Source organism: Lepus europaeus, chromosome 6 (genome assembly GCF_033115175.1).
Source record: "Lepus europaeus isolate LE1 chromosome 6, mLepTim1.pri, whole genome shotgun sequence".
NCBI lineage: Eukaryota > Metazoa > Chordata > Mammalia > Lagomorpha > Leporidae > Lepus > Lepus europaeus.
The window spans coordinates 34,921,752-34,942,145 of record NC_084832.1 but is presented as its reverse complement, the minus strand read 5'-3'; the positions used below and the strand labels follow the sequence as shown (position 1 = coordinate 34,942,145).

The 20,394-nt window shown below is 42.2% G+C and overlaps 1 protein-coding gene across 4 annotated transcripts in view; it reads left to right on the top strand.

Moving 5' to 3' along the window:
- Nucleotides 1-7,501: 7,501 nt before the first annotated feature.
- The window catches only part of SLAIN1 (SLAIN motif family member 1), a 78,865-nt gene continuing 65,972 nt past the window's right edge, over nucleotides 7,502-20,394 (top strand). For 2 of the 4 annotated variants that reach the window (XM_062195293.1, XM_062195291.1), the window contains exons 1-2: nucleotides 7,502-7,794; nucleotides 7,846-8,115. In XM_062195293.1, coding sequence (XP_062051277.1) covers nucleotides 7,502-7,794; nucleotides 7,846-8,115 — 563 coding nt within the window. Of the gene's footprint in view, nucleotides 8,116-20,394 lie in introns of all 4 variants that reach the window. The other 2 variants (XM_062195292.1, XM_062195290.1) reach the window with 1 other exon arrangement.

Sequence of the window (20,394 nt, the reverse complement as noted above, 5' to 3'; positions counted from 1 at the left end):
GACTGATAGTTATCAGCTCATTGCCAAGTTACATTTCCGGATAACTCTTTGAGTTTTTGACTTCTACAAGTTAAATGACTTCAAAGTTTTCTTCTTTGGAAACTGTGTTTGCCATCTGTTGCCTTAAGCACCTAATAAACCGGATCCTCTAAAGTATGTTTTATTGTTCACTGTTTTCTCTGTCATGAGTTTTCCAGTAGCATCTGGGAGGTTTCCAACACTGTTTTCCATACACTAATAAAAAATTGCTTACAAATGCTATCAAACAAAGCCCAGAGTCTGAAAACAGAGGCTTTACTGGTTGTAAAGCTGGAAAACCATCCTAGTAAATAATTCTCCCCAGTTGTATGCAGTTGGCCATTGTTTAGTTCCTAGAGCCATTCATCTTTGAGCTCTTTTCACTCTGATTTAGTGAAGACAAGCACAAAGCAGCATATGGTAACTGACATACATTTTCCTAAACACAAATTCACAAAAATAATCCTGAGTTTAAAAAATGACGCATCTGTAATCATGATGGAACAATCTTTCTGTAGTGGGACTGTAGCCATTCCCTCTGTGAAGGATCTGGGAGGAGATATTCTAAGTGAAGCACAGATCACCTCTTTATGATATAATTATTACCCTTCTCTGAAAATTCACTATGTATATACATGACAAACGGACACCCACTGGAGGATCCTTTTGCATGCACTTGCAGTAACTTCTTTGAGACTGATTTATAATTCTAGAATATGATGACTTGACAGGGAGACTGGCGTATTATTTTCTATGTATGTCCTGCTTTCCGTTGCAATTTATTGAGATTCTAAGAGCCACGTCCTTGCAACTACGCAAGGCTCTTGAAAGAGAATGAGCAGGATTATCTGTCAGAGTGAAGTAGGCAGGCATATAGGTTAAAATGGATTAGGTTTGTGAGCTGGAAGACCACTCATTCAATACTCCCCTGTGTGACCTCATGCCCCTACCTGGCCACACCTGAGTGCCCACTAGCCAATCAGGTTCATTAGCCACTCCCCTTTGAAGTAGATTAAAAGCCTGGAACAAAGTGTGTCTGTCCTTTCCTCCTTTCTCTTCACCCTGGCCTCTTGCTGATAGGGGGCTGGCTGTAGCCCTGCGCCTTCAGGGCACATGGTCTTCGGGCCAACCCGCCCTATGCCTCCTGGCTTGGATGCTCTTCCACGTGGCTGGTTCCTGGACTCGATTTACCCCTCTTAGATAAAGCCCTCACTCTCCTATGCATCGTTCGCACTAAATAAAAGCTTAAAATGTACCATGCTGCCTCGCTCATTTATGCCGGCATTTAGAATTCTTATCTAAATGTTAGGCAAGAACCCACTCGGGCTTATTAATATTGGGGAATTATTAATAAGCATATGGTGATATCGAATGACACCCTAAATTCCAATAACATATGTGGCATCCCAGGTGGGACTTCTGGGGAACTTTAAGGGGTCACATTCCGATACATTTTTAAGGTGTCAAATTCCGATATCAAGAGGAAGGTCTGTTGCTTGCCATGTCACTGTTTCAAATCACCTCTGACTTTGGCCACACTGCAGTGTTACTGCAATGTATTATAAGTTATCAGAGAAAACTAACTTTTGAAAAGAGAAAACTCTACCACATTAACTTTTATATTTACATACATCCTTGAGTAAAAGGAAATAGGTGATTCTAATCTAAAAACTCTCAAAAGCTTGAAAGTAGACATTCGAGATGATGGTAACGTAAATTACCCATCTTTCCAGCCAGACTCAAACCATACCAGATTCATTTATCTCTCATGAAGTTAAATTCTGTAAAAGGAAAATGAAAGTGCTTTTAAAATCATGCTATTATTAAAGGTTTAAGCAATCAAAGCATTTATGGGAAGGGCAAACCTTGTTCAAAAATGTCTTCATTTTAGGTTAAAAAGTTTTAGATTTTGAAAAAATTTCTGAACTTTTTTTTTTTTTAACATTTTTGAGTTTTAAAACTCTTCCAAATCCAGTACTGGATCTGTTTAGGTTTGATGTAGGTTGTGATATTATTTATTTTGGGCATTCTTAAGAGTGATATTGACATTTGAAGAATTCAAATGGCTTGAGATGCAAAACAGAGCAGCTACAATTTGTTCTGTGTTTGTCATCTGCTCAGAAATGAGCATTGAATGAATTGCCATTGTACTGTCAAAGACTACCAGCATTGGCCACTTTGTTGATGTTGGAAGCTGACTGTTTTCTAATCTGTGTCTGGTGACCTTTAAAGTTGCAGAAATATCTGCTTGTTAATGAATCAGACTTTGTTCCAGGCACCCCAGGCTACTGATTTTGCATCAGGCAGAAAGTCAGTTATTATTTATAAGCTACTGACGCCAAAGCAGGACACTCTGCTGGGTGCTGCTGAAGATGTGCAAAGGGTAAATGCTATTTAGGAGTCTGGACTCTGAAATCAGACTGCCTACCTTCTAATTCTGGCTTGGCCGCTTATGGGCTGAGTAACTTGGAGTAGTTTGTCCTCTCTGTGCCTTGGCTTCCTCATTTATAAAATAACAGTCTCAAAGGATTTTTTGATATCCAGGTAAGAACATGTAAAAGGGTTACAGCAATTCCTGGAATTTAGTAAGCAGTGATGAATACAATTCAGAAAAATTGTAGGAAGTTTCTTTTCTGGCATTAAAAGTAAAACAAATTTACTGCAGATGAAACATTAAGAGTACAATTGGAAGGGCAGGCATTTAGGCAGTACTTATGGCCCTGCTTGGATTGGCCCCACCCCACATCAGAGTGCCTGGTTTGAGTCTCAACTCCTTTGCCTCTGATCTGGCTTCCTGCTCATGCTCACCCTGGGGGGCAGCAGATAATGGCTCAAGTACTTGGGTCCCTGCCACCCACAGTGTAGACCTGGAAGGAGTTTCTGGCTCCTGGCTTCAGCCTGGCCCAGCAATGGCTGTTTCAGGAATTTGGGAAATGAACCAGCTGATGGAAGATTCTCTCTCTCTCTCTCTCTCCCTCCCTCCCTCCCTCCCTCCCTCTCTGTATATCTCCCCTCTTTGCCTTTCAAATAAAAAGGAAAACAAATGCAAAAGTTTTAAAAGTCAGGTTTACTTTTTTTAAAAAAAGAAAGAATTACAGTTAGAGCTAATATCCTGGTGTTATTGCTGCTTTCATATATCCCACATCTTGTCTGATTAATATTACCAAACTTGCCCTAATGCCTCAAAGCTTGAAGGGAACCACATGAAATGATGTATAGTTTTTACATGAAATTTCCCCCTGATTTTTAGCTAAAATTGCTCCTTCCATCCACTCCCTGTGTTGGTTTGTATTTTCATCATGATACTTATCATAGTAAGTCTTATTTTATAGTTGCTTATGTGCTTCCTTATCTAACCAGGTAAAGTCTCCATGGTGTAGAGATTGTCTAACTTTACAAAAATCATGGAGGTCTGTGACTGTAACATAAAAAGCACGTAATGAGTGTTTGTTAGAAAGGGTATTTATAAGTATAGCTTGCCAAATAAACAGAATTTTTTTCTTCATTTTTTATGATTTGTTTTTATTTAGTTGAAATAGTTACATGGGTGGGAGGAGAGAGAGAGAGAGATAGAGAGAGGAAAGAGAGATCTTATATTCACTGGTTCACTTCCCAAATGACTGCAGTGGCTGTGGCTGAACCAGGCAGAAGCCAGGAGCCAGGAGCTTCTTCAGGTATCTCACTTGGGTGCAGGGGCCCAAGCACTGGGGCCATCTTCTGCTGCTTTCCCAAACCATTAGCAGGGCGCTGGATCAGAAGCAGAGCAGCTGGGACTCAAACCACCACCCATATGGGATGCCGGCATCATAGATGTTGGCTTTAGCTGCAGGGTCACAACTCCAGACCCAATAAACAGAATTATTAGCAGTATTATGGCTACTACTATGAAGAATTTTAGAGGGTGAAAAATAACATGGGTTTTGGGAAAGAATGCAAGTAGCTGGGATTGGAATGGAGAAACCTACACAAGGATTGTTTTTATAAATTGCGCCTTCATGAATATTTGCTTTCTGTTCACATTATCCTCTGACATTAACTTGGAATACATTAGATGCAGAAGTGTTTTGTTTGTTTTAGTTGGGTCAGGTGTGAAACAATCGATTTTATGGGGTCCCCAGGAAGCCTAATCTTCCTATGTCTTTAATTGTATGATAAATGAGGCTCATGGAAATGATTCAGTCCTTGTCTAAATTCCAGGTAGAACTTGTTGATTTCATTATTTATTCATTTATGTTTTGAAAAAACATTTCAAGTTTTGTTTATGTGACTAGGCAGTGTGCCAGGCACTGCACATGGGCAACAGGATGAACAGTGTTCAAGTCTATTCTGTAGAGGTAAAAAGTATTCTACATTAAAAATCACAAAACTCACTCAAACACTGTAATCTGAATCAACTTGAAAACATGTTTTGGCTTCTTTACCCTAGTTCAACATATTAGGTGATTGTTTTCTCTGTTATAGTAATTGGATCCATGGATTTGAATTAATATTGTGTCCATAGTAGGGCTTGTCAGGTGCACTGAGTGAAAATCTATGTTTAATACATAAGAAGCTTACTTGAGGAGGAATTTTACACTAAGGCAAAGAAAGGAAAGGAGAGTTGTAGTTGGGCCATTAGAAGCTCCTGAGAACTTAATCATTTTCATGACCAGTGAGTAACATACCCTATCAACTGTGACACTGGCATAAGAACAGGCTGTTGCTAGATTTCCTTGGAGAATTACATTTGTATATTGATGAAATGATTTTTCTCTTACAGTTGTGTTGCTGGGTCACTTTGATGTCTCTAGATACTATTAGAGATATATGTGAAAAAACACAAGCTAAAATAAGTTTGTTTCCTAATTCTCTAGAGCAACCAGGGTGTAGTGATGAAGCATAATGAATAGGACTTACTGGAGCAATATCTATTTATTACTCAGTTTTGAATGTGTGATACATGAATGTTCCTCATTACTTCATGGTGTTTCAAATGTATCCTTAAAGCACGAGATGTGCATTTCCATTTTTTCATATCTTCTCTGTAAACATCAGACAGCACTTATGTATTTTATTCAAAATTTAAAAAACTTAAAATTGAACAACTCTGAAGGCAACAGCTTACAAATCTGTTCAAATAAAACACCAAGACTGCTTAATTAAAACTTTGATACTATCAACTTCTCTATATGTCAAAGACATTGGCATCCTGGGGATACCAACTTAAAGTCAGTGTGCATTTTGAGGATCTCTGTTAGGGGTGCACCTGCAATTCTCTTAAGGGAATTAAGAAGGCGTCACTAGAAAAGAATTGCTTAACATTTCTCTGGACATGAGTTATTTCACACTTTAAAACACACAAGAGGAGGGCAAGTTTGCCTTTTCAGAAGAAAAATGCAAAATAGATGTGGAAAAAAAAGAACATTTTCCCCTCTTATCTAGGTCGAAATTTCAATGAGTGCTTTATTTTTAAACAATGAAGATTTGTATAGTAATTGTTGCTTAGAAAACAGTTCTAAAGCTTGACTACTGGTTGCTTGCATGTTTTCTATGGACCATATTGGGTAAGTGGGGGAGGAGAGGGCTGCTGATTCTCTCCGTTAGAGTGTATAAATTTTGCGGTAAAACGACTGCTTCTCTCTACCTCTTAATTCTTGTGGTTTTCACTGTTCTGTGCCTATGCCCAATTTCTTTCATCACTGTGGAACCCAGCAGCTCTTTGTTCTCATTGTGTCTGCCTTCTCCCTTTCTTTGTGTTGCAGGAATACTGCTACCCACATCTGCCACTGAGCATGCGGAAAAATCCTTCAATAGATTCTTTATTGAGGACTTTCAGTAGTATTATTCCACTTATCCACGTTTTAGTAATAGCCAAAATGTAGAAAAGATAGACTGAAACTTGCAAAGGTGACCGGAGACACAGGTGGTTAGGTGATAGGCTAGCATAGCTGGAGTACCAGACAGGGGGAGAGTCAAGGGAGTTAATCATCACACACATTTTCCTAATTTATGGAAGTACTCACCAAGCAAGTTAAGTGCAGAACATCCTACCTAAACTCGGAAGCTAATGATGCAGGCTGACAACTGGGGAGACACAAGGGTTTCTGAGGTGGAAGGCACAGAGCCAAATCTAAAACCAAAAGCTGCAACGTGCTAGCAGTTCCTGAGGGATGCAGTCCATTGCTACAAAGACTGGTGAGTCAAGTCCCTGAGTGAGGAACACTAGATAGTGTATCATCTGCAGGTAAGAACTGGTGGGGTGGACGTTTCTCACAGCAGCACCTCAAGCTTTACCCTGAGTAGGTCGAATACTCAAAAATGCTACATCAATATTAATTGACTGAAATATAATTCAATTCTTCTGCTTGGAAGACTTAAAAAAAAAAGCTGATTTGGCGATGGGCTTGCCCGAGGTAAGAAATAGCAGGTTTACAGGTGAGATTAGAAGGTATTGGGTAGAGCGCTGAGGTGTTTTCTTTTTGCCCCCACTCCCCACTCCGTAGCAAGTCTGTCTTTAATAACTTGTAAATTATTTAACAGATGGAGCACTATACAATTGTACTCATATTTCTCCTCATAACCATATTTTTAAAACCGATTTGTTCTAGATCTTAGGACAGTGAAGAAGATCTTTAGTCTAATGAATGTTGCAAGTATATAATGAAAAAAGCAACTCTTGCTTTATTGTGACAAACAGTGGAATAATAGAAGAGTTCAAACGATTATTTTAGAATAAACGGAACACGCGGGCCGTTAGCCACTCTCCCTCCTTCCTCTTCCACCTCCCTTCTGCCACCATTTTGTGTCCGTACTACAAATTATTGCATCAATAGCATCCTCTCAAAGTCTTGGTTCCACGTGTCTACTTTTCTGTGTTTAGGATAACGTTCTCCAGCTGTTCGGTTCTCTACAGATTTCGTTCGTTAGCGGCTAATAAATCCTGTCGTCACGCCCAAGAGTGCTTTGGAAGAAAGCCAACCAGCAGGTCGGGGGCCCTCCTCCAGGGCTGGCACCTGCTGAGGCTCTCTCGGAGCCCCGCCCCTGGTGCTGGGATGCGCGCTGCGCACTCTCTCCACAGTGGTGGGAGCAAGTGGCCGTGGTGGGAAAGTTCAGGCCGGGTCCAATCAGAGACCCGGGGTTAGGTAGTGTGGGTGGGCCTGGCGGCCCCGGACCCCGGCCCGCTCCGCCGGCCACGCCCCCAGAGGAGAGCCCCGCCCCCCAGCCCCGCGCCCCGCCCCGGGGCCGCGGCTAAAACCCGGAGCCGCGGCGGCGCCCAGGGGACTGGAGGGACGCACTGAGCATGTGCAGAGTAGCTCGGCGGCGGCTGCCTGTGCCGGAGGCTGGGGCCCGGTGCTAATGCGTGCGGCTCGCTCGGCCTCGGTCCCAGCTCGGTGGGCCCTCGGGGCCGGGGCGGCAGCGAAGCAGCGGTAGCCTCCCTGCGGCCGGAGCAGAGGGCGCAGCGGCGCGCACCACCCGGCGGCCGCGGCGCCCCGCGGGGCCCAAGATGATGGCGGAGCAGGTGAAGTGCGCCTCGCCGGGGGGCGGCTCCGGCGCGGGCTCCGGGCCGGTGGTGAACGCGGAGCTGGAGGTGAAGAAGCTGCAGGAGCTGGTGCGAAAGCTGGAGAAGCAGAACGAACAGCTGCGGAGTCGTGCGGCCAGCGCGGCCGCCGCCCCGCACCTGCTGCTGCTGCCGACGCCGCCGCCCGCCGCGTCGCCGCCCGCCGGGGCCTGCAGCCCATTGGGTCCGCGGAGTCCCCCGGCCGTAGCGGCAGCCGCCGCGGCCTCGGGAAGCTTGGGGCTCGGGCTGGCGCTGGGGACCGGGGGCGCCGGCAGCGGCGGCGGCTCCAGCCCCGCGTTCCCCGGGACCTACTGCCTGCCCAGCCCGGCGCCCTCCCTGCTCTGCAGCTTGGCGCAGCCCCCCGAGGCGCCCTTCGTCTACTTTAAGCCTGCCACGGGCTTCTTCGGCGCGGGCAGCGGCGGCCCGGAACCAGGGGGCGCCGGGACGCCTCCGGGGGAAGCCGCCGCACCTCCCTCGCCGCCCCCTACGCTGCTGGACGAGGTGGAGCCGCTGGACCTGGAGAGCGTGGCTGCCTGGCGGGACGAGGACGACACCACCTGGTACTGCACCACCCCAGGCCCCCAGGCCCCCTGGCTCCGAGGCCTCGGGGAACCGGCGGGAGTTAGATCTGGGAGGAAATGGGGAACCTGGTGGTTGCTTTGCAACTCCCGCGGCTGTAGCACCGGATGGCCCGGCAGGTGCAGGCTCAGGCCTTGAGCTGAGGCTTTTTCACAACGGCGGAAAACCATTTTCGAATAGCTCACATCGATCTAACTGGGGAATAGCTGGTCCCCTCATGTGCCCGTCTTGTGCCCTTGGCTGACGATTGTGTCCCGAGCTCCTCGTTAGCATCAATTGCAAAATGCATGTCATCTTGTCTCGTTGCTGAATCCCAGACGTGTGTGTGTGTGTGTGTGACAAAAGGGGAGTATTTGGGGTTGGCTTCCGGTTGCGACCCTGATTCTTGAAGCCATCGCCACCCAGGGCTTGCCCCTGTGCCTTCTCGCGGCGTCCGAAGCCACCTACTGATGGATTGTTCCTGAGAGAGAGATTGATGCTTGTGGAGTTTGAGCCGGGCGGTCGGATGCTGTCTTTGGCTGCGTTTCCGTTGATAGCCTCTTTTCAAAATGTGCTGACCTCACTGGCTTTGCGCTCAGCAATGGTGTCCCAAAAGAGGGCTTTTCAGGGAATGCAGTGAGCCAGTTCAAAGCACATTTAAAACCTAGAAACCGGCCAACTTTGTGCAATCTCTATAGATTCAAGGAAACTGAGATTAGAGAGCTTTGTGTGGGTGTGTGTGTACGTGTTTTAGAAACGTTGAAGTTGGCTATCAAATTTATTGTGGCTGGCAGCATTTATTTCGTGGAGATCTGCTTAGCTCTACTTTTTGTCAACGAGAAACTTTGAGGGAAGTTTCTATTATTTTTCTCCTTGCTTGTTGAGATAGTAATGGTCATCTAATGACTGACTTCTGGTTCCTGTGTGTTCTCCATCGCTGGCCGTAGCGAGAAGTGGTCGGATAAGCAGAAGGTCAGGTCAGGTGCAACTTGGGCTCCTGTAGAGAGTAAGTAGGGTTCGCCTTTTGCACAGCAGTGGCCAGAAGTGCAGCAGCCCTATTTTATCTTGGGTCCTGTTCTGTGGGGCACGTCCTAACTTTCCTGCTGGGTATTCCTCACTTTCTTTGTGTAGCTGTTGAGTGTTTGCAGGAAGGAAATTGGAGCTGGAGCGCCTTATGGGCTTCCTCCTGGGAACTGCTCTGCACCTTGCCCTTCACGTTATTCTAAGTGAGAACTGTAAGTGCAAAGTGTTAATTGGTTTGATTCAAGAATTAAAATATGTAGAGCTATAACAAGCTTCTCAGAGGCATATGCTTCCTTCTCAGTAGTTCACTCTTGGGAGCTGTGGAGGGAGCTCAAGTTGTAGAAACGCAACAACTCCCCACCTCTGGAACATCCATCCATCCAGTCTTTCTTTGGAAGCTACACCTTTACAAGAAGGCCTGGGCATTACCAATACCGCCGCAGTTTCAGCGTGAATATGGGACCGGAAAATGGTCTCAGGATGATTCTTAGGCTTTCGCTAGTAACTGTAAGCCTTCATACCACTTTAAAGTTATTGTAGATTAACTTTGTTTCTGATTGGCTTTTTCTGGTATGTAAAACAGTGGAAGAACATGTTTGCATTTTTAATGCAGGTAACCAACTTTATGCTCTAAGAATATTAACATGTAGTAAAAATATCTTGTCAGTATATAGCACATGATAGCTAATTTAGTATTAATATTTTCTTGATGGCAGCCATATTTATTCAACTATTGCTAGTATACTGATATCTAGGTTTTCCTTTTGTAGTTTACTTTTTGCCCAAAGAGCATTGAAATAACTGAAAAAAAAAATCTACTTAGTGTAACATTTTGTCCTTCAGACGGTTTGGAGCAAATCTAAATTGTATCAGGTTCTATTGATTCCATTAAGAATATAGGTAAATAAATCAAATCAACACCTTGATGTTTTACAAATGGTTCCGTGGACAAATGGCATACTGGTCATAGTCTCTTCCTCAAAACAAACATAGGTTTTGAATCCCAGGTAGAAAAACAAGGAAGGGCCATTAACTTTAGGGGTGGACTGAAATGTTTAAAGTCACTTCCAATACAGGAGATTTTTTTAAAAAATTGTATTTAAAAGACAAAGACATAGAATTCCTATCTGTATGTGCACTCCACAAATGCCCAGAATGGCTGGGGGTGGGCCAGGCAGAAACCAGGCACTGGGAACTCAATCTGTATCTCCCATGTGGGCGACAGTGATCCACTTTACTGACCCAAGACCTGCTGTGCCTCCCCAAGTTACTTTAGCAGTGAGCTGCACTTGGGAGCCAGAGCCAAGAATATGGCATCTAAGCCTCTAGGCTAAACACCTGCCTGTGCTTATCAACTTATTTGAGAGATAGAGAAAAGGACTACAGTCTTGATGCCATGATGAGACCTGAGGTGACTAGATGAATTGTTAGTCTTTGTGAAAGAAGTGTCTTCAAGCTCCATATCTTCGTCCCATGTCACCTGCTGAGAGGTATCAGGGACAAGCAGAGGAAGTCAGATTGGTGTGAAGTGCCAATGGGAACCAATTACTAACATTATCAACTATTTTACACCAACTTTTTTTTTTTTTAACCTGTTCCAGCTTCTGTATTTGAGTGTGGAAAGCCAGAAGCTCTGAGTGAGGTGGCTGGTGTCAGCTCTTCAAGGTAGTCACTGAAAGGGTTCAGACTTAAATTCAGATTGTGTACACAGGAGTGTCTGTATCATTGATAAACTTGTTGTTCCAGCATACTAGGTTGCAACCCAATAGTGGGTTATAAGATCAATTCAGTAGCTTGACTACCTTTTTTTTTTTTTTCTTATGAAGTGCAGTAGATGGGAAGGATCAGTTTGTTGCATCTTACAGTATTATCATTGCCTTGATTAAGCTTGTTTTTATTTTCATTTTACATGAAGAACATATTTGCCCATTCTGGTGAAACACTCAAATTTTTATTGTTCAAAAACAAAAGACCTTAAAGAACAGTGGTAGAAAAGCCCAGCCATCTAAAGATAGTATAGAACTAAGATAGAGGTCAGGTCTTGTCCCCCTCATTCAAGAGAATAAAAATGTCTGTCAATGTGAAATACTAGGGCTTTATTTTAGTGGAGCTAGAATTAGCTGAAATTATGTGAAGGAAATGTGGCAGTTTTCCATTTGCCCATCTAGAAAGGACAGGAGAAGATTTGTTAATTATACAAAGGAAAATGGTGATATGTACAAATTAAAGGAAATTTAATGAATGAGATGTTCATCTTCCATGGGTAGTACCAAGACCCCAGACAGCTGGCTAAAATCATTGCCAATTCTTCATCAAAGCTGTTGAACACCTTGCACTACACATATGGCACCACTAAATTAGACCACCTAAACTGTTTCTTTGCATAATTGATTTTCAGTGAAAACAGAGGGTGCTTCACTTTCTGACAATGCTAATTGAAAATGCACGGTGTTTTCTAGAAGCAAATGGAGTTGACTGAAGTGTATGATGTACAATGTTTCAATGAAACATTGTTGGAGACAATGAAATACATACTTATGTCTTTTGGGTTGGCTAGAGGAAAAGTTTGGTATAGGGCAGTTCAGTAACTAAAATTTGGACTTCACATTCCCTTTTAATAGCTCAGTGGTGCTAAATTTTGCAGTGGCTGCCCAATTTGATCCCAGCAGGTGCTCGTGAATCAAACACTATTGACATGAACAAAAGACTGTTGATTGTGATCAGTGCTGATGTTTTAGTTTTACTTGTGGCAATTGAAGGCTCTTAAAATTGCTTGTCTGAAAATTACCACGTATTACTTTTCTGCATATATATATTTATAAATATATATTGCTATCCATTTGAGTTATTTGCAAAAGGATGGTTTTAAAGCCAAATGTCTTGGATAACAGATGTTTTTTCTGTACTTCATTTGAAACATTCAGTGTTATGGTGGGCTTCGTGTTAATTTTGATTGCCCAGTATTACCATGTACTAAACCACTGGTCCAGAATGTGAAATGGAAGGAAAAGAAGGGATTCTGTGAGAAGGGTAATAGTTTTGGATCAAATGAATAATTTGTCCCTCAGATGTATTCAGTTGTAGCATTTCTCCCTGGATATGTTTGAAGTAAAACCAAAATTCAAACATGTTTGTTAACAGGAAATTATTCTGATAAATGTAGTAAAAGAAAATGTGATATTATTGGGAAATTGTTTCAGTGAATGCAGTAAAATGAAATCGAAGGCATTATTTCCAAATCAATTATACCACACGTATTTGGCCAAATGAGTCCCAGCATATAGTGATGAACTCTTCTCATGGTCTTAAACTTTGCTTTACATTTGTTCCAATAGGACTTGATGTTTGGGTGTTGTTAATCTGAGCCTGTTTGAAGCCATTACTCTGAATATTGATATATACAGCCCATGAATTGGAGTGACTGGTAGAACTAGGTTGAACTGTGTTAAACAGGCAACAGAGTTTGAGCAGAATGATTGACAGTAATTTCCAAATAATCTAACATGATATGAAAAACCCCTACATTTTCTTCTCCAGGCAATATTCAAAATGATACTTGATTTTGATGTTAAACAGGAGTCATGGATCTGGAAGTAGTGACCTGAGCCACCAAGCTGTGCTGAATGCATTTCAAAGCAATGCTTGTATCCTTGGTGACATAAACTATAGGTGTCAACCTTGGTGTGATGGAAATAGCTACTTCTGTGACTTCCACAGGGACAAACTGTTCAACTAAAGGGTCAGTGGAAGAATTTGACCCACAGGGACGAAGTGTTCAATTGATCCGTAGTCTCTAGGCATGTTCTTTTGAACATTATGGAAAAATAACATGACATTTCAAGTGGTAGCTTTTATAACATTTGAAGGATTCTGAAGTATTAGGATAAGGCTTTTAAAATATTCTTTCATAGATCACCCCCACTAAATGAAATATGAAGACAGAATTTGAGAAACGAGAAATATGATGCAGGCACAAAACTGAAGGAATTTCCATAACAGCCCTGTGCATCCAGCCTAGGGGCAAACAGTAAACCCTGGAGCAATGAGATTAACCATTTCAGAAAAGATAGCACCAAAACACACATTGTGAAGAGATTACTAAATATGTGTGACCTTATCAAGGAAGTTTACAGTTGCACTAGTGTTTGGGGGGAAACAAACTGTGATAAGGAATTAAAGTGAACTCTTGGAGGAGCAAAGTGATTTGAGAAAACATACAAGGCTTAGTTAATAACAGTTGAAAAGAAAATGTGTGGGAGCTAATCCACAGAATACAAAGAAAAGGCAACATGAGCAAGATCGACATTTTGAGATCTGATTGTTTACAGCCCTGTCTGTACTCTTGAGGAGCAGTGGTTTTTCTACTTAGTACTTGTTGAATTCTTTATTTACTGGAGGGTTAATCTTATGATTATAAAGTAAATTGAGGGGCCTGTACTGTGGCATAGCGGGTAAACCCACCGCCTGCAGTGCCAGCATCCCATATGGGCGGAGGTTAGAGTCTCAGCTGCTCCACTTCCGATCCAGCTCTCTGCTATGGCCTGGGAAAGAGAGGACATTCGTGGGAGGTATGAGATATTGCATATTTGAAAATGTTGTTATTCTGCTTCACATGATTATAGTTGTCCTGGGTATCAAAATCTGTCAATCATTTTCCTTCCCTTTCTTTTTTTTTTTTTTTATTCGACAGGCAGAGTTTGACAGTGAGAGACAGAGAAAGGTCTTCCTTCTGTTGGTTCACCCCCTAAATGGCCTCTATGGCCAGTGCGCTGCACCGATCCGAAGCCAGGAGCCAAGTGCTTCCTCCTGGTCTCCCATGTGGGTGCAGGGCCCAAGCACTTGGGCCATCCTCCACTGCCCTCCTGGGCCACAGCAGAGAGCTGGACGAAAGAGGAGCAGCTGGGACTAGAACCCGGTACCCATATGGGATGCCGGCGCCGTAGGCGGAGGATTAACCAAGTGAGCCATGATGCTGGCCCCCTTCCTTTCCATTTTTCAAAGGCATTATTCCACTTCATTCTAGCCTTTGGAGTGCATCATGATTGAGATATATAATCCTTTGTGACTTTAGCTTTCCTTATCCCTAGGATTCTAAAGTGTGCTGTACCTTACTATATAGGTTTGTTCATTTGTTGTACTGGATATTTTTACATGATTTCCCTTGAATTTTGTGGCCTGCCTTTCAATTCTGGGAAATTTACTCCCTCCCCCCCCCCCCCCCCCGTTTTTTGTAGCTTTTTCTCCACATTTTTTTTTTTTTAAAGATCTTTTTTAACAATCAAATGTGGGTCCACCTAATAGAGGAAGTTTTTTTTTTTTTTTTTTTTTTCCTGTTTTCTCCCCTTGCTAGTATGTCTTTGTTTTACCTCTGGTAGATTTCTTCAACTTGATCTAAACTCGGATAATGACTCTTGTTTCACGGATGGTTTCATTGTTTGAGTTAAAGAAATTGTTTTCTTTTTTTGTCACACATATATATTATACTGCAACACTTTGTTTCCAGTGATGTCAATTAAGGTTGTCTTGGAATGTGTGTGTATCTGTTCCCTGCACTGTTTTCTTCTTGGTTATTTCCTTCTTCTATTTAACTTAGGTTTTGTATAAAAAGGAATATTGCAGATATTTGGTATCATTGGTTACCTTTGCATACAGGAATTCTTGGAGCTGATGGAAAGCTCTGTGTGGGTTGAGCTTTGGTAAAGTAGACTGGTGACTGAGTGGGTAACCAGCCCAATTTTCAGTGTCTCTAAATCCTCTTTGCTTGACCTGATTCTCCAGGTTGAAACCTTCTATGTTCATGAAGGAGATAAGCAATAGAGTCAATTCTACAAATGTAAAGAGAAAAATGGAGCCAGGATTTTAATAGTCAGCAGGTAGATTTCCGTGTAGTCCCTGGTTCAGTGAATTACCTCATTCTTCCTTTGGCTAATGTTGGTATGCCTGAATTCTGGCCTTCTTTGTGTCAGCCTATTCGGATAGTAAGTTTCTGGTATTAGGCTGTGGTGAAGTAAGGGTGGTGAGACTTGTTTTGTGGGCTAAGATGGGAGTCTACTTTTTCAGTTCTGTATGCAGGTGTTGAACTGAATTCCTCACTTTTAGTGCCATCATCATCCCCCTACTCTGAAAGGCAAGGTGGGGATGAAGCATTACTGCAGATAACCAGGATGGGAGATGTAGTGGGGAAAAGGAAAAATTCCCGTAAACGAACATGGGGTTTTGGATCACATAACTGGGTGTGCCTGTGGGAAGTGAGCTGTGCTTTTGAGTGTGCTGTGAAGCTGGGTGGTCAAATGAACTGCGTTACTCAGGTCCTGAGAGATTAAGGAAATCTTCTGGTGTTGATCCTATACAAACAGAAGCCAAAAAGGATTCTATCCCAAACAAGCTGGTGAGAGGATCTGAAATCTGGAGGCAAACTGGTGGGTGCTTTCTAGCAGAAGATAGCAGTTATCCTCATGAGATGCTGAAGGGAATAGCAGGTTGTGGCTGAGAGGGATCTGAGCACACCAAGCACAGGCCCAGCGACAGGCATTTGTGTCTGTGGTCAACTTGAAGGAGAATAGAGAGAAGGAAGTTCCACGGTTAACTCATTAGGGGCCCGTTCCTGTCAGGATGGTGGCACCTGCTTCTCTTTGCATACATGGTCGATGCCAGCTGTGAGTCTTGCCGCCTAGAAACAGTGAGGGATAGGAAGCAGTCTGCCGCCATGTTCTGCTTCCTCTCCCTCATTTTTCTTGTTTAAACAGTTTTATTTTAGCATAATTGGTAGATAAACATCTAACTGTACTTTTTAAGTAGACTTTGAAGTACTCCCCTACATATGCCAAAGAATTCTTGGAAGAATGGTATTAATAGATAAATTTTGGGCAAATGTTGAACCTAGCTATTAGTTAGGTAAGACTCATGTGTTCCACATCCAAGTATTCTGTGTTTGATACTTGGGGCTTTGGCCCCTTACTAAAGCTTCTTGCTAATGTAGACCCTGGGTGGCAGTGGCGATCCGTTAAGTAACTGAATTCCTACCATGCACAGGAGACCTGGTTTGGATACCTGGATCCTGATTTTTGTCCTCAGCTATTTTGGGAATTTGGAAAATGAACCAATTGATGGCAACTCTCCATGTCTGTGTCTCTGCCTCTCAAATAAGGTAAATACACTAGGCCGGTGCCGTGGCTTAACAGGCTAATCCTCCGCCTGTGGCGCCGGCACACCAGGTTCTAGTCCCGGTTGGGGCGCCGGATTCTATCCCGGTTGCCCCTCTTCCAGGCCAGCTCTCTGCTATGGCCCGGGAAGGCAGTGGAGGATGGCCCAAGTGCTTAGGCCCTGCACCCGCATGGGAGACCAGGAGAGGCACCTGGCTTCTGGCTTCGGATCAGTGAGATGCGCCGGCCGCGGCGGCCATTGGAGGGTGAAGCAACGGCAAAAAGGAAGACCTTTCTCTCTGTCTCTCTCTCTCACTGTCCACTCTGCCTGTTAAAAAAAAATACACTAATCTTGTAAAAATTCTTTAGTGCAACACATTTTTAAATCTATGCATAGTTTTTCATAATATGTATTCCCCATGAACTTTTTGAAGACTTCTCTTATATACTCCTGAAACCGTTACCACAACTGGGATAATGAACATGTTCCAGTACTAAATTTCCCTGTAAACCTTTGTATTCCTTCTCTCCTGTTCCTATCTATACCCAACCCAGACACTCCCTGATCTATTTTCTGTCACTGTGGGTTAATTTGCACTTTTTATAGTGTCACATCAGTGAATTCAGATAGTTTTTCTTTTATCTGTCTAGCTTCCTTTTAGGCCAATTATTTTCAAGTTTTCTGATGCTACATGAACCCACTTCATTACTTTTTATAGTGAAAGCTGTTGAATTGCATGGATATAACCCTGTTTTTTACATCCACTTATTTTTTTCTTGGGTATTTGAATTGTTGCCAATTTTCGGTCATTACAAATAGAACTGAACACTTGTATACAAGTCTTTAGGGACACTTTCATTTCTCTTGGGTAGAAACTTAGTGACTTGAGTGGCTGGAAGAGAGGTTCAGGAGTATGCCAACTTTTTCAGAAGTTTCCCCACCCTTCTAAAGTAGTTACATGCTTTTACATTTGCATAGGCACTGCATGAAATTTTCCAACATAGTATATTCCTCAAATTCTTGCTATGGCCAGTCTTTTCAATTTTGTCCATTCAGATTGTGTGGTAGTATGTTATTCTGGTTTGTATTTCTTTGACTAATTAGGAACATCTTTTCATATACCTGTATGACATCAGTATACTTTGGTTAAATGTCTGTTCACATCATTCACCCAGTTTTTAAAGATTTATTTGAACACTAGGGTAGGAGTTAGAGGGGGAGAAAAGGGAGGGAGAGGGATTTTCCATCTGCTGGTTCACTCAGCAAATGGCTGCAATGGACTGGAATGGGGCAGGCCCAGGGACAGGCCAGGCCTGAGCCAGGAGCTTCATTCTGGTCTCACATGTGGATGCCAAGGGACCAAACACTTGAGCCCTCTTCCTCTGATTTTTTTCCCCCCCAGGCTATTAGCAAGGAGCTGAATCAGAGGTGGAGCGGTCAGAATAACAACCAGTGCCCATATGACATTACCCACTACTTCACAATACTGGTCCATTTTTGCCCATTTTTAATTGGGTTGCTTATTATTGAGTTTGCAAAAGTTTCTTATATGTTCTACATATGAGTTCGTCACTAGATGTATGATTTCCAGTTTTTTCCAAGTCCATTGGTTGTCACTCATTCTCAGCAGTATTTTTCAATGAGCAAATTTTTAAATTTTGATAAAGTCCAATAGATAATTATTTCTCTTATGGATTATATTTTTAGTTTTAACAGTTATTTCTTAGATACAATTTCTATCACTTTTCAGCCTTTTGGCTAAGATTAAGTGTAGAAATAATTGTTAACCCAAGAATACAAAGGCTTTCATCTGTGGTATCTAATTGAAGTTTCACAGTTTCAACTTTCATTTTTGCCTGTGATCTATTTTGAATTTTGGATATTGTTTGAAGTATGGATCAAAGTTCACTTTTTCATATAAGGATATCTATTTGTTCCAACAATGTTGGTTTGTTCAAGAGACTGTCTCTTCTCCACCAAGGTCTCTGCATTTTGATTACAGTCAGTATTGCATTGTGTGGTTCTGTTTCTGGAGTATTGTTTCCCATTGATTATGCCATATTAAAATGTCTTTGTTACTTAGTTTTGTAATTACTTCATTAATAAGCATTTGACACATTTTCAGTTTGCAGAAGCTTTGACTTTAACAGTTGTTTGTTCAAGAATCTTCACATTTCCATATGAATTTTGTTATCTTCAACCAACATTTCTACAAAAAAGTCCTGCTGGGATTATGATTGTGATTTTGTTATATGGATCAATTTCAGGAGAAATGAAAATAATGTGTAGAACTCACTTATTGGCTTTAGTATCTTTTTTTGGTAGATTCCCCAGAATATTTTAATAGATGATCACATCATCTGAATAAACAGATTTTTTTCCCCCATCTAAATGTTTTTGTTGCCCAGTTGCACTGGCTAGGACCCTTGGTAGAGTTGACTAGAGGTGATGAGAGCCGGTGTCCATGTTTTGCTCTAATATTAGGGAGATTGCTTTCATTCTTCCACCATGAAGTATGCTGTTAGATGCCTTTAATCCAATAGAGAATGTCTACTTCTGGTCTTCATTTGCAGAGAACTTTAATCAGGAATGGATGGTAATTTTTTTTTTTGTTGTTCGTTGAGACTATGATATGCTTTTCTAATTTAGTTGCTAAATAACATTGATACTTGCATGCTAACATGACCTCAGGATCCCAAGGTGTGTAGACATTTTGTATCTGTTCATGAGGGATGCTGATCTTCTGTCTCTGCCCTGATGAGGTCTGCATCTAGTTCTGGTATGAGGGTGGTACATCATAGAATGTGTTTCTGGTTGTTTTTTGCAAGAGTTTGTGAAAAATTGTATCTTTGAAATGTTTGGTAAGATTCAGCAGTGCAGTGTTCTGGTTATAGGGTTTACCATGAGGGTGGTTTTTTTGTTTGGTTTAATTTCTGTCCTAATGTCAACCTAATCTGTGTGTCTGTATTTAAAGTATGTTTCTTGTAGGCAGCTTATGGTTTTGTTACCCTTTAAATCAGAGGAAAATCTTGCCTTCAACTTCATCACTGATTTTTTTTTTTCCTCTCAGTTCTTATTAGCTGTGGTCATACCTAGAGCTTGAGCCTGAACGAATGGCTGGGCAAAGAACACTGCAGTCACCATGACTGCTTATCCCTATGCCCTTCCAGGGGTGGTCTCCACACTAGCAATACCATCACTTGGGAACTTGCTAGAAATGCAGGTTCTTTGACTCTACTCCAAACCTACTGAAATTAGAAACTTACAGGGTGTTGTCTAATGATATGTGTAGTTCTTGTTAACTTGCTTTTTATTTTTTGACTCTTAAAAATTGCATCTACAAACATGAATGGAGTACTAGGTGATGTTTCAATGCATTGTGTGTGTGTGTATTATATATATATATATAATACACACACACACAAGCCATACACACACACACAAGCCTTTTAAGTGATTTCTGATGCATAAAAGTTGAAGAACTGGCCTAGCTGGATCTTTACTTGAACTAGGGAGAGGCACCAATTGGATCTGTTAGCAAGGAAAGATGGAGTCGTAGTGTTCCCATAGTAGTGGAAGGACTCAGGAAATGATTTTTAAAACAATCAATATAATAATTGATGGAAATAGTATAGATCACACTCTAAGAATAAAATATTGGAGTTACTGTTAAATCAATTTTAAAAAATTGGGAGGCAGAAAAAGAGCTCCCATTTGCTGGTGCAGTCCCTAAATACTCACAGCAGTCTGGCTGGGCTGCAGCCTGGAGTTGGAAAGTTAATTCAGGTGTCTGATGGTAGTGACAGGGACCCAATTGCTTGAGCTGCCTCCAAGGGTCTGCCTTAGTAGGAAGCTGGAGTCTGGAGATGGAGCCAGGTGTTGGAATTAGGTACTCCTATGTAGGGTGTAAGTGTCTTAACTGCTAGGCCAAACACTCACCTCCATTAAATGGGTTAAAAGAGCTCTATTTTAGAGTGAGTATCTGTAACAAGAGTTAGTACACAGTGTCCCAAGGGCAAATCGGATCTGATGCTTGTTATGTATGTCTGGTAAGTGATAGGAACTTTTGACTCTGCCCCCCATCATATAAAAGAGTGGGAAATTCTTGGAAATTC